This window comes from Pezoporus flaviventris, unplaced genomic scaffold (genome assembly GCF_033815535.1).
Source record: "Pezoporus flaviventris isolate CSIRO_AGI_PZ_B2104156 unplaced genomic scaffold, CSIRO_AGI_Pfla_v1 ptg000010l, whole genome shotgun sequence".
In the NCBI taxonomy this organism is placed as follows: domain Eukaryota; kingdom Metazoa; phylum Chordata; class Aves; order Psittaciformes; family Psittacidae; genus Pezoporus; species Pezoporus flaviventris.
This window is the reverse complement of record NW_026892558.1, coordinates 1,221,937-1,248,125: the sequence shown is the minus strand read 5'-3', so window position 1 is coordinate 1,248,125 and position 26,189 is coordinate 1,221,937. Positions and strand designations below refer to the sequence as shown.

The 26,189-nt window shown below is 44.2% G+C and overlaps 2 protein-coding genes across 3 annotated transcripts in view; both read right to left on the bottom strand.

Moving 5' to 3' along the window:
- Nucleotides 1-2,826, bottom strand: part of MYO5B (myosin VB) — a 148,928-nt gene extending 146,102 nt beyond the window's left edge. For both annotated transcript variants that reach the window (XM_061450482.1, XM_061450483.1), the window contains exon 1: nt 2,761-2,826. In XM_061450482.1, coding sequence (XP_061306466.1) covers nt 2,761-2,787 — 27 coding nt within the window. In that variant the 5' untranslated portion in view covers nt 2,788-2,826. The remainder of the gene's footprint in view (nt 1-2,760) is intronic.
- A 5,679-nt stretch (nt 2,827-8,505) lies between these two features.
- CFAP53 (cilia and flagella associated protein 53) lies at nt 8,506-25,703 on the bottom strand. The gene is made up of 8 exons (XM_061450477.1): nt 25,576-25,703; nt 24,142-24,371; nt 21,755-21,928; nt 15,667-15,970; nt 12,228-12,443; nt 10,920-11,136; nt 10,327-10,429; nt 8,506-8,788 (listed from the first exon to the last, which is right to left on the bottom strand). The coding sequence occupies exons 1-8, from the start codon at nt 25,633-25,635 to the stop codon at nt 8,572-8,574; spliced, it is 1,521 nt and encodes a 506-aa protein (XP_061306461.1). The 5' UTR covers nt 25,636-25,703; the 3' UTR covers nt 8,506-8,571.
- Nucleotides 25,704-26,189: the final 486 nt, after the last annotated feature.

The window sequence follows — 26,189 nt, the reverse complement described above, 5'->3', positions numbered from 1 at the left end:
TTTACACAAGTGGAGTCCTACGTGATTGAAGGTTGATGCAGTTTTGGAACTACTCTCACACTCATAATTAGGCAAAGCTGTTAATTATCTTGTTTGATGGGGGCTATTAAACATCAGTCATCCCTGCTCTTAAAAGGGGCACAGGCGAGACATTGCATGGAGAGAGCCTCCACCAGCAACTCGGAGGTGCTGTTGTTTCCATGATGGGTTCCTCTCTAGTTTAAGTGCACAACAAAATCACCAGCATCGCTTAACAAACACGGCTTTAAGCACCAAGGAAATGCTGTGTGTCCCACAAAGTCCCAGGAGAGCTCTGCAGGCATCAAGTGGAAGCTAAGGGCTCTCTAAACAACACATAGCTGGTCCCATTGCAGCCCAGCAGGAAGGAGAGGTGGGATGACCTCAGAGGTCCCACTCAGCTGCTCTGAAGTGGCTCCCCAGTAGTCTCTCTCATCCTAGTTCAAGCAAGAGGAGGAAGGACCCCAAAGAAGGTCCCAAAGGACCCCCATTGTGGCTGTGCTAATGCAACCCCTCACACTGGATCTATAGGCTTTCAGCAATACACCTGTATTAATTCCAGCAAGCCAGACTGTACACCTTCCCTTCAAAAGCCTCATGCCCACCCTGCTGACAAGGCAATCCAAGGAGCCCCATCTGCTTCATCCTGGGGTCCTCCATCAGCCGCTGGCAACCATCAGGTTAAGCATGAGGCTGTTAGTTTTGTTAAAGCCTTTTTTTTGCTCTTTTTCTCACACATTCAAAGTCACAGGAAACATTTTCCTGCTGCTTCAAAGCCCAGAACTGGCACAGACACCCCATGCAGAAGAAAACACAGCAGGATGGTCCTAAATTTCACCACAATGCCAGCGCTCAGCCCCACAGATGACCCATACGGGTTCAAGGCACCATCCACAGCTGCACCACACCAGCTTGCCCACACAGGACAGACGGACACCGTCAGAAGAGCCAGCTCTCATCAAGATTCTTTGCTGTTAGTAAAACTGAATTAGAAATTAATGACAGGCACAGATTGTCACCAAACCCATCACTTCACAAATGCCTCATAGAAAAGCCCCTATACAGCACCAGGATCACAAGTGATGATGTCCCGACAGGCGCCATATACCCACTCAATGAATGAACATGGATACAAAGCTAACCAAGTCTGCATAAAAACACCACATGGGTTAACTACTCGATCATCAGGTTAAGAATCAATTAACCTGGTTGTTGGGGATAACACCGCACTCCCAGCCAGCCTCCTTCCTCCCCAGCAATGCTTCCCATCACATCCACGCACTCATCCGACGAGATGCTGCGGTCGGCACATCGGATCAGTTCAGCCATGGCTTTATTTGTGCTCCCCATCAGGTTTTCCAAGGAAAAAAGGTTTTCCAAACCTGAGACTTTGCTTTTGAAGTGCTCCTGAGAAGGATGGAGGTCATCCCGCTCACAGACAGCCCCATCGCTCCAGTGGGGCTCCTTTAATTCCCGGAGGTTCAAAGGAGAAGCTGCCAGACTCACAATTCATCCTGCATGCGTTTGGTATCGACAGCCAAAAAAAAACCTAAGTGGCAACCCCCAATATTACATAAAAGCTGTCTGCAAAATGAGTTACAGAAGCAGAAATCTACCTCAAAGTTAAGCCTGGGAGGCTGGCACAGAGACAAAAAGTGTTTCCTTGAGAGGGCTGGTGCCAATCTGGCAGCATCCCCGCACTGACCATGGTCACAGGAAGAATTTAAAACACTAAAATTCTCATTATTGCAGCAAAACCTGTTCCGAAGCCAAGCACTTTGCTCGATGAGCCCCCTGCTTAGCGTTATTGATGGTTTTTACTGAGCACATTCTCTGCATCCTGGATGCCCCACAGCACTCCCTAGCCTTGGGAAGATGTGGAGCACAGGCACAGGGCTCGCTCCCTGTGCCAGTTATCGCTCCATACCGTGCAAGGAGCTCTTTCATCAAGCCAAGTCAATCGGCAAAAATCTCTCTGGACACAAACCTCGTGCTGGGAAGGGGGCAGAAAGCCCTGATCTGTGCGGGATGTATTCCCTATCCTGCTCTGACCGAGGAGCAGGAATACCCTGTGCCCTGCTTCAGTACCCTGCAGCCACAGGATAATAAAAGAGAAAGAAAACACAAGTGACACCTTATCTAGGTTTCAAACTCTGCTCAAAAACCAAGCACCGGAGCTTCCCGTCATCACAACGAGCCACTTTTTAGGACAAATCCGTGTTTCTCTCTGGGAAGCGACGGGAGGGCAGCAGGATGCAAACCCGGCGACACCTTGCGAGGCCACCATCCCATCAGCCATGCCACCTCCCCGACTGCCACCAGGAAGCGGGTGCCTTTGGCAATACCACGGCCGAGGGCTTTATTTGAGCCACAGAACGAAAAGGACTCCGGAAACCAGGCACCTCGGGAGCATTCTGGTTACTCACAGCAGTTGAAAGGACGGGTTTTCCCTCTCTCCCCCCGCCCCATACCCCGGCGCTGTAGGAATACGAGGAAACAAACTATTCCGTGTGGATCTGGAGAAGCTGAGCGCGGTTTGGAGCCCGCTCGGGTGACGGAACCCCACCGAGAACAAGGCCAACGCTGCCACAACCCGGACCCGCGGGCGAAGCCCGCTGCTCCCTATGGAAAACCGGGGGAAGCCCGGAGGGGAGCGATGAGTCCGGGAAAAGTTGCGGGGACCCCCCCACCACCACCCCAAAACACAAGGAAAACGCACACGGACACCGGCACCCCCCTCACCTTGGTGTAGAGCTCCGAGGCGGACATGGCAGGGCCGGGCTGCGCTAAGCGAGGGGCATGGGTCCGGCAGGCAGCGACCGGCACCGAGCGACCTTTACACCGCCGCGTCCGGCGGGGAGCGGGCAGGAAAGGGAGCGACGCGGCCGGGCGGCAGCACTGGAAGAAGAAGAAGAAGGAGGAGAATGAGGAGGAGGAGGAGGAGGAGGGGGCAGCACCGCTCCGCCTCCGCCGCGCCCCGCTCAGGTATGGGGCGGTGAGGCAGCGCTCAGCCCCCTCCGGCTGCGTTCGGTCCGTCTAGGATGAGTTCAGGCTGGGCTCGGTTCGGCCGCGCTCAGAGCACTGTTAGGGCTCAGATCAGCTGGGCTCAGCACTGTTCGGACCCAGTTCTGCCGGGCTCAGCACTGTTCGTGCTCAGCGCAGCTGGGCTCGGCTACGTACGGGCTTAGATCAGTTGGGCTCTGCTCTCTTCGGGCAGAGTTCGGCCGGGCTCAGCACTGTCAGTGCTCAGTCCAGCTAGGCTCGGCTCGGTACAAGCCCAGTTCGGCCGGGCTCAGTACTGTTCGGGGTCAGATCGGCACGGCTCGGCAGAGCGAGCAGCGCTTTCCCTCGCCGCCTGTATCGGCTTTTATTGCTTCTTTTTTAAATAAACCCCTTTTTACATACATTTTCCCCTCCCCGGTCCCGGCCTCTTCCCCGGTTTCCCCAGGAGACCACTCTGGTCCTGCTCCCTGCAGCAGGAGGGAGCCGCTGAAGCAGCCACCCTATTTGTTGTTGGGTTTGGTTTTGGGTTCTTTTCCCTTTTATTCTTTGATTCTTCTTCCTCTCCCATGGCAGAAGGGAAATTAAGGCCCAAGCGGGTGCCTCTTGGTGGTTTGAGGCTCTGCCGTCCCTCCCAAATAGGGATCGCCATATACTGGGGTGCAAGGAATGGCCTTAACAGGGTGTCCTTAGGCAGGACACGTCTGTGCAGGGATGAGCAGCACAGGATCCCGCTGGAAACACATGCAAGGAATGCTCCAGGGATGGTTTTTCTCTTGTCGCCTGCGTAAAGGTGGGTTTGGGTTCCCATTGTCAACACTGTGTGCTCCTGGGAACTGGTGTGTGTTGCTTTATCCTACACCAACATCAGGAATGTTTTTTCAGACAGAAACAGCCCAAAACTGTCCCAGTCCTCTTGGTCCATGGCCACACTGCCTCCCTCCATCCCACAGGGATCACCCTGTGCTCCAGTTCCTGTTTATAAGACACCTTCTGAGCCTGAGAAGGATGATGTGAATTCAAAGTATTCCTAATTAATCACTATTACTATTCATTATCATCCGAGGTGTTTTGCATATTAACTAAGGAGGCAGAAAATGTGCTCAGCAGGAGTTTATTCTCTGCCACGGTTGTTTACTCCATACTGGGGATCCCTCCTGCCATGGTTTCACGCTGTGCCGTTCACAGGGGCACCCACAGCCTTTCTTTAAAGCCATTGCTAGTGGCATCTCGCCCTCTGCTGCTCATCCTTTGGGAGGGTGAAACTCCCCCCTTTGGCACCTTTCCACCTTACCGCCCCAGAGCCAGCTGGGAGGACAGACAACATCGCAGATATCTCCCATTTCCAGCTCTTAATCCACCTCCAAATAAATTGCAGGTGGCTCTGGGAAGGAGCAAAGAAGGGGAGAAAAACCTGCACCCTACATAGAAATTACCCTGGGTAACACATTTGACAGCCTAATCTCTACAAAGCCTCCAAAGCTTTGTCAGGCAAACAAAACTTGCTCCTCTCCTTTTATTAAATCAACTGTAAAAACGAAATACCAGTGCAATCAGGAGCAAAAGTGTCAGTGAAGCCTGACTAGCAGCGATAGCCCAGAGGCAAAGCACGGCTGTTCCCATAAAATACCAGCCGGTGCCATGCATGATTTTCTATTAATCTAAAACTTAATGATAATTAGAAACCAAAAAACTAAAATTACATATAAAATCCTTGAAGTATGTCCGAAGTGCTGAGTTCCTGGAAATTGTCTCATTTGGGAGGCATGAGCTTCTTTCCATTTGGGAATCAGAACTTGTGTTGATGATAATATTTAACAAGTGCTCACTCTTAAACAGCAATTTATAGTGCCACCTTTTGCTTGCACGTTGAAGCACTTTGGGTGGGAAAATAACTACATACTAGGAGTTTTTTTTTCACCTCTAAGCAGAGCCAGTGGCTTTGCAGCTACAGGATGTGTGTCAAATGTGTCTACTCCCTCAGATGCTCACAGGTTCCAGCCTTGTCCCCCTGTTACAATGCAATGTGTCCCACGGGCTGGGCTGCTGGAGAGGGGCTGTGGACAAGGGCCTGTAGGGACAAGCCAAGGGGAATGGCTTTAACCTGCCAGAGGGGAGACTGAGATGAGCTCTTAGGCAGAAGCTCTTCCCTGTGAGGGTGCTGAGGCGCTGGCACAGGGTGCCCAGAGAAGCTGTGGCTGCCCCATCCCTGGCAGTGTTCAAGGCCAGGTTGGACACAGGGGTTTGGAGCAAGCTGCTCTGGTGGAAGGGGTCCCTGCCTGTGGCAGGGGCTGGAGCTGGATGAGCTTTAAGGTCCCTTCCATCCCAAACTACTCCATGATTTTATTATTGCTTGCTGGTTCTCTAAGTTAAAACCCTAACACAAGTGTTGGTTGGAGAGAAGCAAAGGCACAACCACACTTTGAAGTGTGTGCTACTTGGCACCTTGTTTGCCCTTTACTGTGAGGAGATGAAAGGAACTGGAAGAAGATGGAAATCAGTAGGATTAAGGAAACTCTTCAGTCTCAACAGACAGCACCATTCTTAGTGCATCGCTCACCTGACTCTTAGGGGAAGTGAGAGGATGCTTCTCAAGGAGTCTGCTCACCCACTCGGCCATTCATCAGCCTGGTATGAGCCTTATGCATTCTTCTATTCCAACCTGAAGCCTTCAGAGCTCTCAGCAGCAAAGGGGTCATCCCCAGCAACACGTTCATTGACCACTAGTTTCCCTTCAGAGGTGTTCGGTTAGCTGTTATCCCACGGGAATCCATCTCTGCTGAAGGCAAACCTGTTCCCATTTGAACTTTCATTTTTGTGCAGATTTCGTGTTCATTGCAGAGGAATTTTGCCTCCAGGAACAGGAGCTCAGATACTTTATAAATACTTGATAGCTCTGACCACCTCTTCAGAGATACTATTCTATTAAAAAAAGACTTATGGTTTTGGATGGCTCAAATTCACTCAGCTCACCAATGTGATAGTTTTTGCCTCTCATATTGGGTGTACCCACCAACAGTGTCACAACCTTTAATAAAACACTTTAATTAATTCTGGAATTCTGAATGTGCTATTATGATCATTTTTCAAAGATGGGTCAAAGTAGTAAAGAAAAAAAAAAAATCTGTGTTGCTTGTGCAGGGCCACACCAGCAGACCAGGAAATTAATCTCTTAATCATTCTGCCAGTTTGACCCAGCAGGGAGAGCAGAGACCTATGATTACCTGAGCTCCCTGGACTGATGAGACTATTCAAGACCAGGTTGGACGAGGCCTTGGGTGATATGATTTAGCGTAAGGTGTCCCTGCCCACGGCAGGGGGGTTGGAACTAGATGATCTTAAGGTCCTTTCCAACCCTAACTATTCTATGATTCTATGATTCGCATTATTTGGGATGGCCTTTCCACTTAAAAATAGGAGGAGCCACTCTGTGTGGCTTTGGAGATGGCTGCTGAAAAGCATCATGTAAGGGCTAGACATCCTGATTAACAACCCACGCTCCTGGTTTGCAACAGACATTTTCTTTCTCAGTGTCACAGAATTCCAGGGAACTCAAGGATCATTCGGTCCATCCTTTTTAGACATGGCAGGACCTAGACTAGATGTCCCAGCACCCTGTCCAGCTGAATCTTAACAGTGTCCAACACTGGGGCATCCACCACTTCCCTGGGGAGATTATCCCAGTGGCTGGTTGTTCTCATTGGGAAAGATTTTCCTCTTGTGTCCAGTCAGTCTCTCCAGGAGTAACTTGTGCCCATCACCCCTCATCTTTTCCATGGGACTTCTTGTAAAAAGCAAATCTCCATCTTCTTTGTAGCCACCCTTTAAATACTAGAACAGACATCCCTTTTTGGATTCAAGGAAGAAGACATGAAGAGGCACTGCTCTGCTCTGTCTAGTCACTTGTCTTGATGATCACGGTGAACTCATTCCTTTTCTATCTGCTATCTCAGGAAGCTGCTCTCAGAGAAGTCCTGTCTGTAAGCAAGGATAAAACTCCACCACACACCTTCACCCCTCAGCAGGGCAAGGTCTTGGGGCCAGGTTATTCCACCATTAACACCCATAATTAGCTGTGTTGCTCTGCTAAGATCACTGATACCATTTCAGATTAATACGTCTCTTCCTGTCCTTTTGCAAACAGATGCACATCTTTCTCCACAGACAGTGTTTGTCAACTTGTTGATGCTTTAAACCATGAAACTGAGGTGACTGTGCAGGCAGTTTATTTCTGATTCATTCCAAGACCTCCTAAGCTCTAATCCCAGCCATTTATCAGCTTCCCCATGCATCTGTTCATGCTCCCACAAAACAAAACCCACAAGAGTCCTCGTACTTGCCAACAGGGAGCCAAACACTGGGAAGGGAAGATGGAGAGGAAAAGGGTGAAAAGGCAAGGGCTGCAGGAAAGATGGTAGAAGCTGAAAAGCTGGAGAGAAACATCTGCAGGTAACTAACAGCAAGGACTCAAGTGGAAAAATGCAAGAAAGCAGCTAAAACATTTCTGGGTGCCACACAGCCTATGAGCAAGAAAGAATATGAGGCTGTAAATGGATTCTTCACTTCCTTCCTCTGAAAAGGACAGCGGGAAAACTAATGAAATACACAACAGGGAGCTGTTCGCTGGCAATGCCCTGGGAGAAGCTGAATTGCACCCACCTCTCCTTTGACATAAAGAGCAATTTTGTTCATTGACAGGGGGAGCTAAGTGTCCTGTGGGGAGCTGTCCCTCCTCCCCACTGCCAAAACCTTTCCAAGAGCTTCCTGTTGACATCTGACCATTTTTTGTGTTGCTCTGTCTTAAAATGTTGCTGGTGCTCTGCAATCCCATTCTGTGTGTTCAGACCATGGCACCGGCAGCAATCCAGGGGCAGTCCAAAGAGGCAGAGTTGCTGTCAAAATTATAAATAATAACCCTTTTTGCAAGAAAATGATAACTTCAGTCCTGCACAATTAATTCTGTCCAAGCAGATGTCTTACAGACAAGCTTTGTGACTCCAATATTCCACAGATCATTCAAGGGCTATCAGAACACGTGCAGAGCAGTATCAGCTCTTTACTGCCCATCTCATCTAAAATAGATTCATAGTTTTGTGTTTAACAAGGGAAATGAAGATGAATCACCAGGTAATTTTTGTCTAAATACAAAAAAAGACTTTGAAAATATTTGCAGTTTGAAAGGCACTTTAATAAAAGTTCACTAAAACTCTTATACAAGTTTTCTTTGTGCAGATTTTAAAGGATGCCTACATACCATTTGTGCCACAATCCTTTATTATACTGCAGAGAACATACAGTTGTCTTGTATTAAGATGCCACACACTTTGATCTGGATTAGTCATTTTGTAAAAGTCCACATGGAAAAAAATTACCTTTAAAATGCTTGTTTCTTATACAAGTAAAATACTATTTCTTGTATTTTCCAGTTAAATATTTTGAGCATCACAGTGGAGAGGGGTCTACTAACTCAAGTCAGTTATAAACATCTTTAGAAAATGTTTTTAAAGGCAACTGAGGGAGCTAAAATACCATAGTGGGTGATCTTCTTTAGAGTCAAGACATTAGTTTTCTTCTGAAAGGGTGGGTTTTTGCTACTTTCTCAAGAGGTATTGATAGAATGTCCTGTACCTTTTCTTGGTAAGCTCTCTCTGCTTCTAGACTCGATTCATAATCTCGCTGCTTCTCTTCTTGCTCAGCATTGCGGGCCTGTTGTCGACAGGCCATTTGAGCCCTGAGTTGCTCTTGGTATTCTTTTGCTTCTTTTACTTTTCTGTAAAAGATATATGAATAGCTTATTTATGAAGTGTGGGTAAAAAAAAAAAACCAAACAACATAATAATTTATTATTACTATTATTACTATAGCTATTAGCATTCAACTTTGCACTAAACTCCTTTTAGGTGTTAAGAATAACTACCATTCTATTAACCAAATGCTACCTGCTAACCTTAGGGTCTTTAGAGTATTAACTGCATTCTGTAACATTTTACAAGGCAGATTGCAAAATCAGTGCTCAACAAAGAGAGCAAGAACAACTCTTTGTAACCAGGAATGGCCCCTTCTCTGCCCCTCACAGTGGTGGTGAGAGGACAGAGAATCAGTATGTCAGGTCTCTGTCCTCTCCTAGCTCAGGCTTGTTGCTGTAGCAGCCTTATACCCCATCTCCATGCCCTCATTCTGAAGATAACAAGTCACTGCCAAAGGGAAGGCAAGGTGCAGGCTCCTGCTGCGCTGTCATACTGATATTCTAGGAAATGGCTGTCAGAAGAAATCATTCTTCCCTTCCACCTCAAGACTCATAGATTACTTTCACGACCCTCTGGAGAAGCAGTGGAAGTCTACCTACTTGTTCAGGCACTTCTGGAGCACGAGTCAGACAGACTCACACAGTCACTTAAAGTACCAACAGTCTAGTCCAGACTTGTGCTCTAACACAACACAGTTGAACCACAAACCCTTACTGACACCTCTGAACAACACCTTCGCTAAGTGAAGCATATCCAAAATGAAGCCCAGCTTGCTTCCTTCAGAAGGGTGAGGTTCCTGCTGCAGCCAGGAGATTGTTACCAATAACACCGTCAGAGAACACAACAGATACTGTCTATAGAAGAAGCTAACCAGTTACCTCCTGCAGACAAGTGTGGAGACAGGGCAGGAGTCCAAAATGGAAATTGAAGAAGCGAAAAAAGCCCGGGGCCCTAGGCTTTCATGACACCCAGAGGAACATTTCAGCTATTGCATGTAACTACATTCTCACCCTGAGGAGCTGCAAGGGAAGGAGAGCCCCGTGTAGCTGGGTTTCGTGCAGTAGTCTGTTATTCGGGTGGCTGCCTATATGATTGTTTTAAGGGATGCATGTGTGTGGAGTTTAGTAATAAGCAAAAACACACTAGTTCTCCTAGGTAACCAATGAACTAACCCTTTATTAACCCTCCTCCCCAAATTCTGCCACTCATAAAAACAGCTCAGAGTATGAGGGGATGTTTTTAATAACCATGATTGATGCAAGTCACATGATGTTCCCAAAAGACCAAAATAAGGATATGTAATGAAATACCATTATTTGTATGATGAGATTGGAATTAGTGATTTAATAACAACTGCAGTTTAACAGAACTGCTGTTGAGCAGTTTAGAGATAACAAGCTCCACAGTGGCAGAGCCTCTCTGAACAGAATAAAGCCCACCCAGTGCTCTTAAAATTGTATGAAAATAAGAATTATTCTTTCCACAAGCTTAAAACATTGATCTGCAATGGAATGAACTGAAGGCATAGGGAAAAAAAAAAAAAAAAAACAAACACAAAAACCTTGCATATTTTTCTTTTTCTGTATGCTTGAATTCACTGATTGCTTCAGCTAGTAACTTCTTCTCCTGAGCGAGTTCTTCCTGCTTCTTTACATTTCTCTGCACTGCAAAAAAAAAAAAACAAACAAAGCCTTTTAAAGATAACAGCACTGCTAAGCTTGGAAGGACAGCAAGGCTGTGTTCAAGCCAAGTAGCCTAAACAGAAAGCCTGAGTTCTGTTGCTTCTAAAGAAGCACACAGAACAATGGCAAGTGTATTCTCAGCTTAGTTTTTCACCCACTCAGAATAGATTTCACATTAAGAATTTAATAATAATATAGTTAATAATAATGACTGCTTGATCATGCGTTCTTTCCTTTACTAGGCTTTGCTGTGGTGATACAATGGGAAATTAGTGCAGGGAATGTCTGTAGGAGTGAAGTTTCAGAAGCAGATTCAGACGCAGTAGCATTGTTGTCCAGTCAGCCATACAACCTGCGCATGCTGGGCCAGATGGTCTTCCCAAAAGCAGCGTGCTGTACTCCCTTTACCTTTGCCAAGACTCACATTCATGTGGTAGGTTTGGTGCCCAGACAGTGAGCTGTTACTACTTACACTTCTCCTCAATCTGCAGTTGTCTTGTATTCAGGACATCATTCAGAAGCTGCTTTCTAGCCTCCTTTTCTAGTCTCAATTGCTCAGCTTTTTTGTCCCAAATCTTTGCTATCTCCTCATCAACGATCTTGTCCTCTTCTTTTTGTCGCTGGTTCTCCTCCTCCTGCTGTTGAGCCAGGTGCGCCAGGTAAGTCTTCTGCTCCTTTAACAGCTCTTGCTGCAAACACAGAGACATTTGCAGAGCTGAGTAAATGACTTCAAAACAACTTTCAAAACATGAAGAGAAGTGGGGTTTGCAGCCACTGGGAACTGAGAGCTCCATTCCAAACCCTGCCATGGGAAAGAGCTGCACAGAATCTTCTTCCTGGCCAGTCAGCAGTGCTTGGACAATAGCATAAGAGCAGAATAAAACCAAGTGATCCCTTCCCCCAGAGAAGCTCAGCTGCCTACAACACTGACATTTCACAAACTTCCTGCAGCTACTTCACCTTTACCTGCATTAGAAGTCTTGGGGTCCAGTAAGCATAATAATAAATATCACCTCTTCTAATTTTGTGCCAAGGTCTAACAGTGAGTTTATACAACTTTCTCACATTAACTCACATGAGCTTCTAAGTAACTTGAACAGAGTAATGAATGCATCTCTCTGCTCTGGCTTAAAGTTACCTTGAAAGCTATTTTCACCCTGAAGCTGGACAATCTACTTGTTTTAAATTTAGGAAGTGACAGTCACATCCATCAATTCACAGCATCTCCAAGATATTTAATATGAGGTTTTGCATCTGCATATGCAGCTATCTATATAAATGCTGTATCTGCATCTTGGCTTATCCAGCTAAGACTTAAAATAACTTCTTAGCATTAATGAATTAGAAGTATTAGCAGTTGTAAATACTTAACAAATCAGGTCCATGAAACAAAAAATATTTTTCTAACCTCCATTATACCCATGTAGTGCAAGGATGAAAAATCTCGGGTGATTTATACACCATGATATTGGTAGAGGGACAAGAGTCCAGGATTTCTTAAAAGCTCCCTTCTTTCACTTAGCTTGGTATCCTTGCTGATTGCAAAGCATGCTTTAAATTACTCACTGTGGTTTTAATAGATAATGGGTTTCCTCAGAGGAGTAGAGCTGTGGCAGGAGGAGAGGTGACAGACTATGCAAGAAAAGAATCAACTTGTTCAGAGAAAAGGGCTTGTGCCTGATCTCATTTATACTGTGCAGTATAAAGCACTAAAGGCCACAAAATTAGTCTAGATGAGGTACTCCCCCACAACTTCACAACAAACACCTCTAGGCCTTACTTTTCTTCTTGCTTTCTCAATGTTCTCCTGGGGGTCCTGAAGAGCTTTTTCTAAGATCTTCATCTCTAAGGCAAGTTCAACTTGTTTTTCTTCATTAAGATGATTCTTCCTGTCCTGTGCTGCACTGAGCAGCATATCCCTGCATTCCCTCTGTTTCTGCAGTTTCTCCAGCTGAAGTTGTTCATTTTCTAGTTTAAGCAGTTGCTGTTCTTCTTCCTACAATGGTAAAAATAGCCAGCTTGTAAAATCATTGCATAACTTCAAACTAAAGTGATGGCTCGAATTAGTTTAATTGGAACATTGGACAGCAAAAATAAATATTTAAAGCCTTTCTTGCTGACATTAGAGAATCAGTGTGATCCATTGAACCTGTTAAAGAATGAACATTTCAGCATATCATTTCCTAGAATTCAGGATTTTTACATTTAATTATCACATGCACTTCAATATCAAAACACTGAAACGCCTGATGTTCTCCAAGTATTTCAAAGGGTAGACAGAATCATCTCTTCAGAGAAATCAATATCATTGCAGCATTCATGATCTATGTCCAAGTTGTCACATGCCGCCATAACCATTAACCAGTAATAGAACCCTCCTGTTTCTGCATGTATTACCTGTGCCATGTTTGTGCTGGATGTCCAGAGCACAGAACTAGTGAACATAAGGTTGTATAAAATAAATAATTGGATCTTTATATTTTGATGGGCAATTACTGAATTTCCATGGTTTCAAACCATTCCATTTTATATTGGAAAGAAGAGAAAAAATGGACAGTAGAGCTGAGTTCTGAAAAAACAAACAGTGAAAACCAGAAAACGTATTCAAGATCAAACAGTTCTATTCAAGAATATTAAAAAAATAATAATAAAAATTAATCCCAGAGTATCATCAATAAACTAACTTAGCATAATTCCTGAACAGCCTGCATTTGAGTAAGTTTGCAAGCACAACTGCACTTAAACATAGTCATAAAACAGCATGTGACCATCATTAACTTATCTACAGGCCTCAGAAGCAATGTGTCGGCTGTCTTGAAGGTACAGTTTTTTTGTTAGCCTGTTTTTAAATTAAATATCTCTTTTGTAATGTGAACAATTCTTCTCAAATGCATTAGCAGGTTTGTCTAATCTTCCCCATACAGAAGTACAAGCTGCATTTCTTAAGGAACAGAACTTGTTACGCTGGACATAAAGCACTCACTGATTTTTCCAGTGCTTCAAAGCCAGAGCTAGTTAACAGTCTAGTGGGCAAGCTGCCACATGTCGTAGACTGAATTCTGACACCAGTGAAGCTGTGTGAGAGTGTCCAAAGATGGAATCTGTGGTGCTTATTCTACGAAGGTGGGGTAACACAACACTGCAAGTGTACACAGAAATTGCTACCAACCATCCATCTGTAAGCTAGGACCAAAGTGCTATGGCAGAAACCCATGTAGCACTTGTGAGACTACAGCCAGAATAATGTGATTTCAATCACCTTCTCAGGAAATCATACTTCTTTAACAGAGAGAAAAGAAAGAGCAGCAGGAAGATGGCTAATGTCACTAGTGTAGCTAATGCAAAATTGCTGTCTCTGTTTTGTCATCCAGCCTGAAGCATTCTGATGCACACGTGGTATTTCATGGCAAAGGCGCAAGTTTTAATTTACTAAATAATCTACTTCAAGCAGCAACCAGAAGAAACCATCACACATCGAGACACTTAGTTGTCCTTGGTGAGTCCTTCATCCAGATGAAACCCCTGACCATTAGAGGCTATCAACTCTGCACTGAGAAACTTGTAATGGGGCCATCTGCCATATCCCTCTTCTGCGGATAAAGGATTATATCCCATTTTCAATACAGAAACTCTTCTTTATGGACCCTTTGAAGAAAGCTTTTTTCTGACACCAAACCACTTCACCAGAAATTTATGTCCTTGACAGAGCCCAAGGCAGCTCTCTTCAGGGGAAGCTACAGAGTCTTCTACTCTAGTCGGATATTTCTGAAAAGGCCAGTTAAGTACAAGAGTTCTTTGCCTGGAAGGTTTGGCAGTGCCTTAAAAGTTGTTAGAAGAAGACAATTTCATTCTGCATGTTTTTAAATAAGTGAAACATTACAAGTCTAGCTTGAAAGAAGGACTCTACTGTTTTACAGGCAGGATTTTCAGAGCGTAGAGTCATTATTTTTACAAATCAGTGGAGTATGTATCTTGCCAACATCAGCTTCCAGTGTCTAACACAGTACCCTGAGTGATTATTCAACTGCTACATGTAAATAGCTGCAAAATGAAGACTGAGTCTGAACTAAACAGTCTCAACTCACAAAGTCAACAAGAATACTGTGAACCAGTGACCCCACTAAATCCAGCACAACTACAGCAAGCCTACACTGGGGGAAGATAAGGAGAAAAATTAAAAAAAGGGTAGCGGCCATTTTGGCCAAGGTAGTCAAATGCCTCCCGTGATGTGATACCCAACAGCAGCCAACAACAGCAGGTGAGAGAGCTTGGGCACTGCTTGCTAATTTGTTTCTAAAAAAAAAAAAACCGATGTAGATTCTGAAATTCAGTCAGCTGCAGCATAATCAGTTGGGATTTTTCATATAAACATGTCTCCTCATGTACGTATCAGGGTCCTGAGCTCATCAACAGGCTCTACAACCTCTCTGCAGGGTTTGCCTACCTGTGCTTCCAGCCAGCCCCGATGTGAGCCTTGGATCAGAGAGCTGGGAAAGACTGGTGTGGGCTAAGAGGAGTCACTTCAAGCTGCAGTTAGGTTCTGTCTCTTGCCCTTGGTGCCTACAAGAGCTGTGCTGCAGGTATGCCTATGCCTGAAGTTGATCCTGATCTAGACCTGCTGACTTGACTTGCCGAGCAGTCTAGACTTTTAGATGTCAGCAGTTACTGACAGCAGACTTCCTCTGTTCCATTTCTTTGGGTACTGTGGGACTCCTGACACGGAGGACAGTGTACTTGCCTGTCCTACTGTCACCTTCAGCTCCTGGCTCCAATTCCCTTCTGGGAGCAGCACACTCTTGGTGTTTCCTCCCAGTGCATTTACCATGATCATTGGACATATATATCATGGTCTGAGATCTGGTCTGAGATGTAGTGCTGGACTCTCCAGCTATCCCACAAGAAAACGGAAATCAGAAAACTGCAAAGATGTGGGGCAAAAGGTTAAAAACATTTCCATTTCCCGCAGAGGCTCTGAAAGCCTTTGAATGCCAAAATCCTTTACGGTGCTAAGCATTCAAAAGATGTATTTCCCTCTGTAAACAGGAATGCATTTGCCACAGCTCTGGAAAAGAGGCTTAGCATAATAGGGAAGTCTCAGATGCTAATGGAATCAGTGAAGAAGATACAAATAAGGTACAGATTAATCTAAATGTCTACTAAGCCTATCATTAGGAGGGCCTCAGACACAACCCTGAATTGAGAATGATAACAGAAATTACCAGCAGTCGAGCCTCTTCCTCCTTCAGCCGCTTTGCCTCCTCTTTGTGAGCCCTCAGCACTGCTACCTGGGCATTGAGCGCATTCAGAGCTTCCCGATTCTGTTCTGCTACTTTCTGCATCTTCACCGCTTCTTGCTTTTCCTTTGCTAACATATCCTCCTTCAAAAGCTCTTCAACCATCTGGTCTTCCTTCTGCTGCTGCTTTTCCAACTCCTCCTTCAGTGCTACCTGGGCCAGCTGGTCTTCAAACACTTCTTTCTGATGCTTCTTCATCCACAGTGTACGAAGCTCTTCAGATTGTTCTCTGAAAGGCAACATAAATGTTAAAAAAAAAACCTAAAAGTCTCAAAGTAATAAGCAAGTCTGGAGGTGTGATGGATAGAGGTCCCCAGCTCATAATACTCAAAGAACCATGGGTCAGGATACCAAACTGTTTACCTGGTCTGACACTGACTCCTTGTGAGACCTAAGGAATCACAGAGAGCCTGATGTGATGGAGATTTTTACATGAATGAGTTGAAGAGCAGGTCCTATATCTGCATTTGTAAAGTATATATATATACACACATGCACAATATATACATACATTTTATACACACTGTGTATTTTATACAAAATATATATATATCGTTGGAACATGCAATGTGTGGGGTCTGTATATTTCTTTTAACATATAAAACAAATGCACACTGCACTTGCTCAACATGTAGGTTGCTCTTTATTCAAATGAAGACTTAGAATATCTTTATTAGTCACTTGAAAGCTCATCCATACTCAGGAAATACTTTGAGCACGGAAATTTAGGTTCAACAGGAACCACTAGAAATTTATTAATTTTTTAATGAAGTTTTGTGGGATAACTCAGAAAAGTTGCAATGAAAGTCAGGAGAAGCTAGAAAGTCAAACAACTAATGCAGCTTTCAGTTTTCACTTACTCACTGCAAATGAGTTGCATATAAACAGGTATTTGTCCCCAGCTGAAGAGCACTCAACTGTTTATAGATTCTGCCTTTATTTTTGCAAACAAAACACTATTGAGATCAACATATGCTATTGAACAACATCTAATTTGAACAATATGCAAGCATTTTAATCTGTTCTATAACTAAGATATAAATTTTCACAAAATCAAAATGGGAAACTGGCAAACAATGGTGAAGATCTACAAGCGTTCAGGATCTACAAGCTCTAAGGATGTGTGACAGACAGACGTGAATGCTGTGAAGTAAAAAGATATCTCAATTTCGTGCTGAATGAAACCATATCTTCTACAGGTTACTACAATCCTAATTAGGAATTCATAGCAGATATTGTAAGACATCATTGACTGAATCTCAAACCATGGCATGACAGCAGCAGTTACCTGTACCATGTAAAATACTATTACTTTGCACAGCATTTAGCTGACAGTCCTGTGTAGCAAAAATATTTAATAGCCATCAAGGAACTATTTCACAGAACTCAGTCTCCACACTGGGATAGCTGAAGCTGATTTGAATAACTGCAGCAACAACACAAAATCTGAATCCCATTGACGAAGGTGTAATTTATTTTTTTTTAATACTTAAAAGCAAAATTAAATTTGCCAGCACTAAAAGTGGGTATTTGGTCGTTTGCTTTTTCATATTCTGTGGTCCTGCTAAGGACCTATCTTTGCAAAGTCTTTACTTTTCTAAATGATTCTGAAGTCCAGTATAGCTCATGGAGGCCTCAGAAACAACTCAAATTTGGCCTCTCCCTAAGGTCAACTGCTATATCCACTGGCAATGACGCAAACAGGGAAAATATAGCAAAACAGCATGTGGCTGGTGATCTGTAACTCATTTCTGCCCTAAAACTAGTAAGACTATGCTCTGAAATTATGGCTTCGTCACCTCCTGCTCACCTCCTTCTAACAAGCACAGAATGAGCACAGCTCCTGGTATCATTAATATGCAGCTGAGGCAAACACCAGCATGTAAATAATTATTTGTTGGCTTACAAGATCTTCCAAAGCTTTACCAATAAAACTCCATGCTAAGACAGCCTACTAAAAAATACTTACGGTTTATAAAATGCAAAAAGCATTCCCCCAAATAGCTCTACTCTGGTTCAGAACCGGTTGAACAAGCTGCTGACAGACAGAACAAGTGACAGTGCTGAAAGCCAGACTGACCCTGTTCTCACTTCCACAACAACAGTCAAACTTAGAGTGAAGCAGTCCAAAATCAGAGCTGACTGTGGAAGGGAAAAGTGGCTACACCTTGCTGTCCCTTGCTGCTGTAGCAGTGAGGTACAGCCCAAGAACACATTCCATGACCTGTAATTTCATGCAGAAGCAGGGGTCTCACTACGTTTTCTTTCTGTCAGCATTCACTGTTTGCTGCCTCACATTTCAGCTGTAAGTTTCTGAGGCCAAGGGCACCCCTTTCTTCATCTTCTATATGTAAAGCACCTAATGCCATGGAGCCTGTGGTAGAAGGTGCTAGGCACTATATACAAACAATAAAAGGGACAGCAGTGTCATGAAAACAAAATTCTCATTTTGCTTGATATCCAGAAGGTATTTCTAACCTCCTAACTAGGAGGAAACAACAGCAATCTGTCAAGTTCCCTTTCATTAACACCACACTGCTGTAAGATAAAGCCTGCCACGCTTGGTACTTTCGCCCCCCTCAATCCTAGGATATGCCACATCCTCTAACCAAATGCTGGTTCTTTCCTTAGTCAGGCTTGTATCATCTAAAGGAGAAACTGTCCCTGGAGTGAGGAACCATCCTTAGCATAGCTGCAGAAGAGAAGGGTGAAGAAATGCAGTAACAAAGGAGCAGATGCCGGTGCAGGCTAGTGAAAAGGAATGGTTTGCCTCTTGTACAAGACAGGAACCTTCTGACTACTGGTTGTCCCAACAATGAAAGCAGAGAGAAGCACAGAGATGTGCAGGCTGTAAGCAATGGCACGCTCCAAGAGGTGTCCCCGTCCTTCAAGCAGGTCAACAAACATACTACGTTATTGCCAGTTTTCTTACATTTTAGCACTGGGGTCTATCTTCCAACTCCTGGGCAGGAGCTAGTGGTGATTAAAGACTACAATACTAATTACTATTCATGAAAAAAGTGTTTCTCAAATATTGTGAGGCAAACATGCCATTATTAAGATTTGAAATCTTACACCATTAGAAATAACTGTATTACCTTAACACAATGGGTTCAAAGTTCTCTCAGCAGTGAAGGAATAAATAATTACTTATTCTTTTTCATGACTATAAACTAATCTGAATTTTAATTGAATTCTCAGAAAGGAAGAGAAGTTAAATAAAAGTTCAGCACGGTTAGAATTTTAATATAAAATAACCCTATACTTGCTTGATTTCGTCAAAATAATTCCTTTAAAGCAGCTTTTACAGCAACCTATAAACATCTGCTCCCCCAGATGGCTGGTTTTCTTCCTCACTTTGCTATCCTAAGCTTCTTAACATTAGAATGTGTGTAGCTACTTCCCAAAGACAGAAACTGCATTTATTCCCCACCACTCACAGTTATTTATTCATTTTATGGCTGCAATACAAAGTTGCTGTGATAACAGCATCTCTGTATGGATGTTTGATGTGATCACAATAAAAAGGATGTGTTTTATGCAAATTTTAAGATCCTGCAATTTCCTTTAAAGATACCAATGCTGAACATGCCCTTGGGCTAAAACTGGCTGAGTATCTCTTCATACAAGTTGTTGTAGCCCTTCATGAAAATGAATTCCAGTGTGACTTTAGTAGTCCAAGGATTGTGCCCTCTATGACCTCACCACAAAGGACTCTTCCTGGCTAATATCACCACTGAGAAGCTGTTAGATCTATTACCCTTGGGCTACAGCTCCAAACCCAGCCCACACAGCTGATAAAAGAGCATCCTTTTAGTATTCTGAAATAATGTATTGGAGTGTTGTACACTTCAGGTGCTCCCATACCTCAGGCTGAGAATCTATACTGCAAAAGAGTGGAGTGACTTTCTTAAAGTTAAGAGAAATAAATAAGTCTGTATTCGGTTTCAGAAAGACATTCCAAATAGTTGTAAATTCACAGGCAAAGAGAAACAGAAAATCATGTGTATATCCACCTGCTGTTGAAATCATCTCCCTGGGCTCCTCTGGCTGTGCCCTAGAGCAAAGGTTTCCAAAGCAGGGTGCGTAAGACAATCCACTGGGGAAGAAAACACATTTTGTAACACTAATAAGTAGCATTAAAATTAAAAGTGTTTACTTCTTCTTTACCTTGCCCTCTTTTAATTTCAATTTTTGCATATGCTTTATAATGTATATAATATACTACTATAATACTACAAGTACATAATTTATAAATAAGTAAATATATTATGCATATATATTTATAGCAGCCTTCCAATACCTAAAGCGGGCCTACAGGAAAGCTGGAAAGGGACTTTTGACAAGGGCCTGTAGAGGCAGGACAAGAGGGAATGGCCTTAAACTGACAGAGGGGAGACTGAGAGAGCGGACTGGGAAAGGTAGAAGAATCATGGGAATGATCCCATGAGACTGAGTCAATAATGTATCAGCAGGGTTGTACTGGGAGAAAACAGGACCTGAGACATCAAGACAGGTAACTGCAGTATGAAAGTCCAAGTGTGTTATCAGCAGACGATGAGATTCACTGGTGGGATTCTGTCTGCAATTACAATACCTAAAATCAGGCATCTACATATCAGCTAAATTCTAATCAATGAGAATCTACCCAATCACCGGCCAGGGTGCAGTTCAGCTGACAGACCAGTATATGGCTAATTCAGTATAACATTAGATTCCTTTAACTGTCCTGATCTCAATGAAAATTCACTGAGTAGAACAGGATTTCATATTCAGTGAATATAAAGATAGCAACACTTAGACACCTACCTTTAGGTGTCTAAATCAGAAACCGAATCATGACTCTTCAGCATGCAAGACAAGCTACAGGTACAAAATAAAAGGCAGTCCAGCAGCACCTCCTCAAAACAATTTTAAATGTGAATTTCAACTACTGCATGATGGATACGAACTAGAAATTGTCAGTTGTGAGGGCCATATTTTAAAGCCAGCATGTGAATTTAGACGTGAACGCCCTGTCTTAACACCTGCCTCAGTCAATGAACCCCACACTTAAGAAATAGACATCTATCTGTGAAATTAGTTAATTAGAGCTCATACACAAGTGAAAGCAAGTGTTGATTTTTACTCCTGCACACTGAGAAGCAGGTGTTCTGGATTTCCATGGTGGGAGAGTAGCAAGAGACACTTCAAATGATTACAATTAAAATACATTAATATTATTTTCATCCCTTCCTCAGAAAATCAGATTTCCAAGAACTGAACAAGTCAGATTTCATGCCAGGGCCTCAGAGCCTGATATACACCTGTAAATCTTAATGACTTTGGAAGATGTTGACAAGCTCAGCATCCAGGAACTTCAGGTTGCATTTAAACTTCACTTTTGGCTGGAACTCTTGAATATGCAGTAAATAAAAACACTGTCTTATTGGACAGTCTTCACTTTTCAAAGATCTTCAATGTAGCTTAGGAAGTATCATTTAGGCCAAATTAATCTTCCATAAACGCTTTTCACTCCAATAGTATAAAGCTGAAATAGATTATGCCAGAATAAGGAATGACAAAAACAGCTGACTTGGCAGGTGACAGTGCAGGGATGCTCACACAGGACTCAGAGTTTCATAGTACACTTGAAAGAATGTTTTCCTAGTATCTCAACACTTAAATAATGGGGATAGTGAAGATCTCTGTACCTGTTGTCTTCATCTCTACTAATTAAACTTTTTTTCTCACATATTTTACTGAGCATTACAGCATTACAAATTTGGTCCCTGGACCACAGAAAGTCAAAAACAGGTTATGCTCTGCTCCACTGCATGCAACATAGCTGAGGCCTTTCAACTTCTGGCAAAGCTCACACACCTTTATCCAAACCACTTTAATTTGGTTTTGGTTTATCATTTCACTCACATTCATCTTTTCTTACTCAGTTTATCATTGTCACCTTGTTAAATGGCTTCTTTATATCTACTTCAGGCAAATTCTCTTTTATAAGATATTTTTATGGTGATACCTGAATTGCTGCTCTCTCTTTTCAGCCACCAGTTGTTGTCTTTCTTCTTCTCTCTTCTCTTTCAGTAATTTTGCTCGCTCCCTCATCTTTGCTTGTTTCTCCTGTGCTGTTTCTTCAAGTGCCTCCATTTCAGCACAGTACCTACTTTCCTCTGCTTCCAGAAGCTCACAAAGCCTGTAACAAAAATGTTTAAAGAAAAGCTAAAACAATCCTTCTGTTGAGTAAGTTTGAGTTTGTTATGAGCACAAAATAGGTACTAGGCTCCTTTCAACATTTCTTGCAAATGCCAAAGAAGGGAACATCAAATTTTAACTCGGGGATCATTCCTGTTATGCCCATGGAGGGAATCTTACAGCACAGTATGAGCTAGTCTGTCGTGGCACAACTTAAATTCCTGAGCTTACAAACCCACTTCTGATGCTACTTTACAACTCCAGTCCCCCGTTAAACAAATACTATATTTGTCACCAGATGAAATTAATTTCTTCTTGTACTAGTGTTATCCTTCAGCATAATCCCTCCCTGGTATTTACCACCCTTCTCTACACATCTGTAACTATCTTCCCTTAAACTACCTTCTATTATTTAAGCATCACTCCATAAACCACTTCAGTCTGAAAGAACTTGATGAAAAAAGTATATCAAATCAGCAATTTTTAAACATTTTGCCATTTACCTCTCTATTTGTTCTAGCAAAAAGAAAGGTGGAGGAATTCAGGAATCCAGAAATTCACTCATTTCAGCCTGAATCCCCCAGCGTTTTCCAGGAAATTACTCTCACTTTTATGTAATGGTGTGCCGTGCTACTACATGAGCAACATCGCTCTAGGACCTAAACTGCCACTGCCAGTGGGAGTTATAGTAGCAAAGCCAAAGACTAACCAATTTTGGAAACTGAATTACAAAGTTCTAACTATACACCAAGCTGAGTCTCCATGCAAAGACAACATAGGGATATTAAGTAGCTAAGTAAGAACAAACCCCATGAAGATCAACAACACCTGGGGAGGAATAACCCAATGAATTGGTACACACTGCAGGCTGACTGGCTGAGTGCCTCTGCCACAAGGGACCACCGGGTCCTGGCTGACATGCTGAGCAGAAGCCAGCAATGCACCCTTCCGGCAAAGAAAGCCAACAGCATCTTAGTCTGCATGAGGAAAAGCACTGCCAGCAGGTCAAGGGAGGCAAACCTTCCTTTCAGGAATGATCAGACCTCACACAGATTGCTGGATTCAGTTCTGGGCTCCCCAGGACAAGAAAAATACTGACTTAGTGAAGCGAGCCCCTGTGAAGGACCTAAGATAATTAAGGGACTGCAGCATCTCTCCTGAGAGGAGAAACTTCAGCCTGGAGAAGGTTCAGGGGAATTTACCTATTTATATTTACCTGAAGGAAAGGAATGTGGAAAAGGGTCTTCTCAGTGGTGCACAGTGACAGCATAAGAGGCAACGGGCACAACCTAAAGCATGTGAAATTCCATCCGAACACAAGAAAACTCGGGTTTGTTTTGGTTTGATTTTTAGCTGTGAGGGTGGTCACATACTGATGCAGGTTGCCCACAGAGGTGGTGAAGTCTCCATGTATAGAGATAAGCAGAACCTGCTGTACAAGACTGCCTGAGCAGGGGGTCAGACTAGATTATCTCAGGAGGTTCCTTCCAACCTCTGCAAGTGGTATACAATTGCTACAAAGACATACCAGAGCAGGATACCTAACCAGTGACCTTCACAGCTCCAAAGTCACTTAACATGAAAAAGTAACTGAGAAGTAGAATCATATTAATTTTTTTTCCCAAAGATCAACACAGCTCAGTTGTGTTCTTTACAAGACTGTGATATGCCTCACCTTTATTATTCTGACTTTTGAAATTCTTTTACTTTTGAAACTTTCTCTAATGAAAATTACTTGTATGAACTAAACATTGACTTGATGAAGCTACAAAAAAACACTGTTACACCCAGCAATTAAAGCTTCTGACAATAAAGTACTCTTCACTCTCTTTAAAAATCAAGCAATTAAAGTTCATATACTACAACTATATACTGAATATACTACTACAAAATACTACTTTTAATTTGCATTTGGCAGACTAGGTTCTAAACGCCACCTAAACTGTACTACTTAATGTGTTTGACGTGATCTCTAGTGACTGGTTCACACATCAATAATACTAATGGCAGCAAATAACTACTGTTTGCTGTACACTACTGCTTGGCCAACAAATAAGCACAACTCATGATTTCTGTTAAAATAACAAACATCATGCTCCAATACACAGTATAACATACAATGCTGAGCTCCAGAATGTTTTTCCCTGTCATCATTCCTCTAAGTTAAGTTGAAAATAGTAGGGCAGATATTGGTATTAGCTACTTGTTTGCTACCTCATTCTCCTCTCGTCAATCCCGGCCATATACTCCTGCATTGTCACGTCAACCTTTCTCTGCACAGCACTGTTCAGCCATTTTTGCTCTTTGCATTGCTGCCACCTGTAGACCTTGCAGTACTGGTCGAACAGCTTTATTAATTTAGTCTTTTCAAGGAGTTCCTTTTCTTTCTGTCTCCAAGCCAACACAAAATTTTCATTTCTTTGCTCTTTAGGAGGCTTGGCTCTCTGTAAGAGAAAACATAAGTCAGTAGTGAAAATATAATCAGTTATTCCACTTTTTGTTTTGCTTTTGGTTTTTAGCTGAATTAATCACCAAACAAGACAATCTGTGCTTGAGCCCAGAACCCCCCGTGTGCTGGGCTGTACCCCCAGGGCGTGAGCAGCAGCTCAAGGAGGGGATCCTGCCCCTCTGCTGCACTCTGGGGAGACCCCCCTGCAGTCCTGATCCAGCTCTGGGGCAGCAGCACAAGAGGGACGTGGAGCTGTTGGAGCGAGGCCAAAGGAGGCCATGGAGATGCTGCGAGGGCTGGAGCAGCTCTGCTCTGGAGCCAGGCTGAGAGAGCTGGGCTGGGGCAGCCTGGAGAAGAGAAGGCTCCTGAAGGGGAGACCTGAGAGCAGCTCCAGTGCCTAAAGGGGCTGCAGGAAAGCTGGAGAGGAGCTTGGGACAAGGGCCTGTAGGGACAGGCCAAGGGGAATGGCTTTAACCTGCCCGAGGGGAGACTGAGATGAGCTCTTAGACAGAAGCTCTTCCCTGTGAGAGTGCTGAGGCGCTGGCTGAGAAGCTGTGGCTGCCCCATCCCTGGCAGTGTTCAAGGCAAGGTTGGACACAGGGGCTTGGAGCAAGCTGCTCTAGTGGAAGGTGTCCCTGCCTGTGGCAGGGGACTGGAGATAGATGAGCTTTAAAGTCCCTTCCGACCCAAACCAGTCTGGGATTCTACGATACATAACACCAAATGATGAGAATTTGGGGTTATAAGGGTAAACCCCAAGAGGACTGCCTTGAATAGCACAACACCCGTACAAGAGCATGAAATGGCTTCAGGTGCCCGCACTTCCTTGTCTCCCATGCTACAGCTTCATTCTTGCCGTATACATGCAAGGGGATGTTTATAGTTTGCTTTATATGCACCGAACAAGTGTCCTCACCACAGGTCACCCCCAGCCATCTCCCTCCAACCACATCTCCCCAGTGCCCTCCCACACACAGCCGCACCCTACGGCGAACACACGGGACCTGTGTATCCGCGAAGGACAGACTTGGCCCCACAGGGGTGCAGCTGGGAAGGCTCCTTTAGAGACCCCCAACTCCTGCAGCCCTCTCCCCGCTCCCAGCTCCCCTCACAGGGCCCGGCATCGGGTTGAGGCTCTCCCACCGCGCACCCCCGACTGGAGGGGAGGAAGCTGTCCCCGTCCCTGCTCGGTCCCTCACCACCGCTACGGAGTGCGGGCCGGGCCCGGCCACCTCCCGGCACCGCCGCTCCGCCGCCATGGCCGCTCGGCCGCCTCATCCGTTGCTATAGCGATGCGCGGCGGCGGATGTGACGTCATGACGCAGCCTGCACGGAGGGGTGAGGGAGGTGGTGGGCTGTAATGGGGGCGGGAGGGGACTCGCGACCCCCGGGGGCAGCCGTGTGGTGCCGCAGGTCTGCAGCCCCTGGCGCGGTCCCCCACAAGGTCCTTTTCTTTAACCTGTAGAGAGATGGATTTAATGAGTGCGCTGATAAGATGGTTGGACAGTTGCATGCAGCTCAATGTCTGGATGCACACCAGTGACAGATGGTGGCCCTCAGGGGTCTATACTGGGATAAGTAGTTCATCAGCAACAGAGTGGGGTTGAGTGCACTGTCACAAGCGCGCAGATGACACACCCGACGGTAGGGATGCGATACAGAGGGCGCTGGGCGGGTTGGAGAAGTGGAACCATGCAAACACGATGAGGTTCAGTGGGGCCAAGCACAGCGTCCACCCTGTAAAATACGAGCTCACTCCTCTAATAGAGATAACAGGGTTTTATTGAGGGACAAAGTCAATAAAAGTAACAGT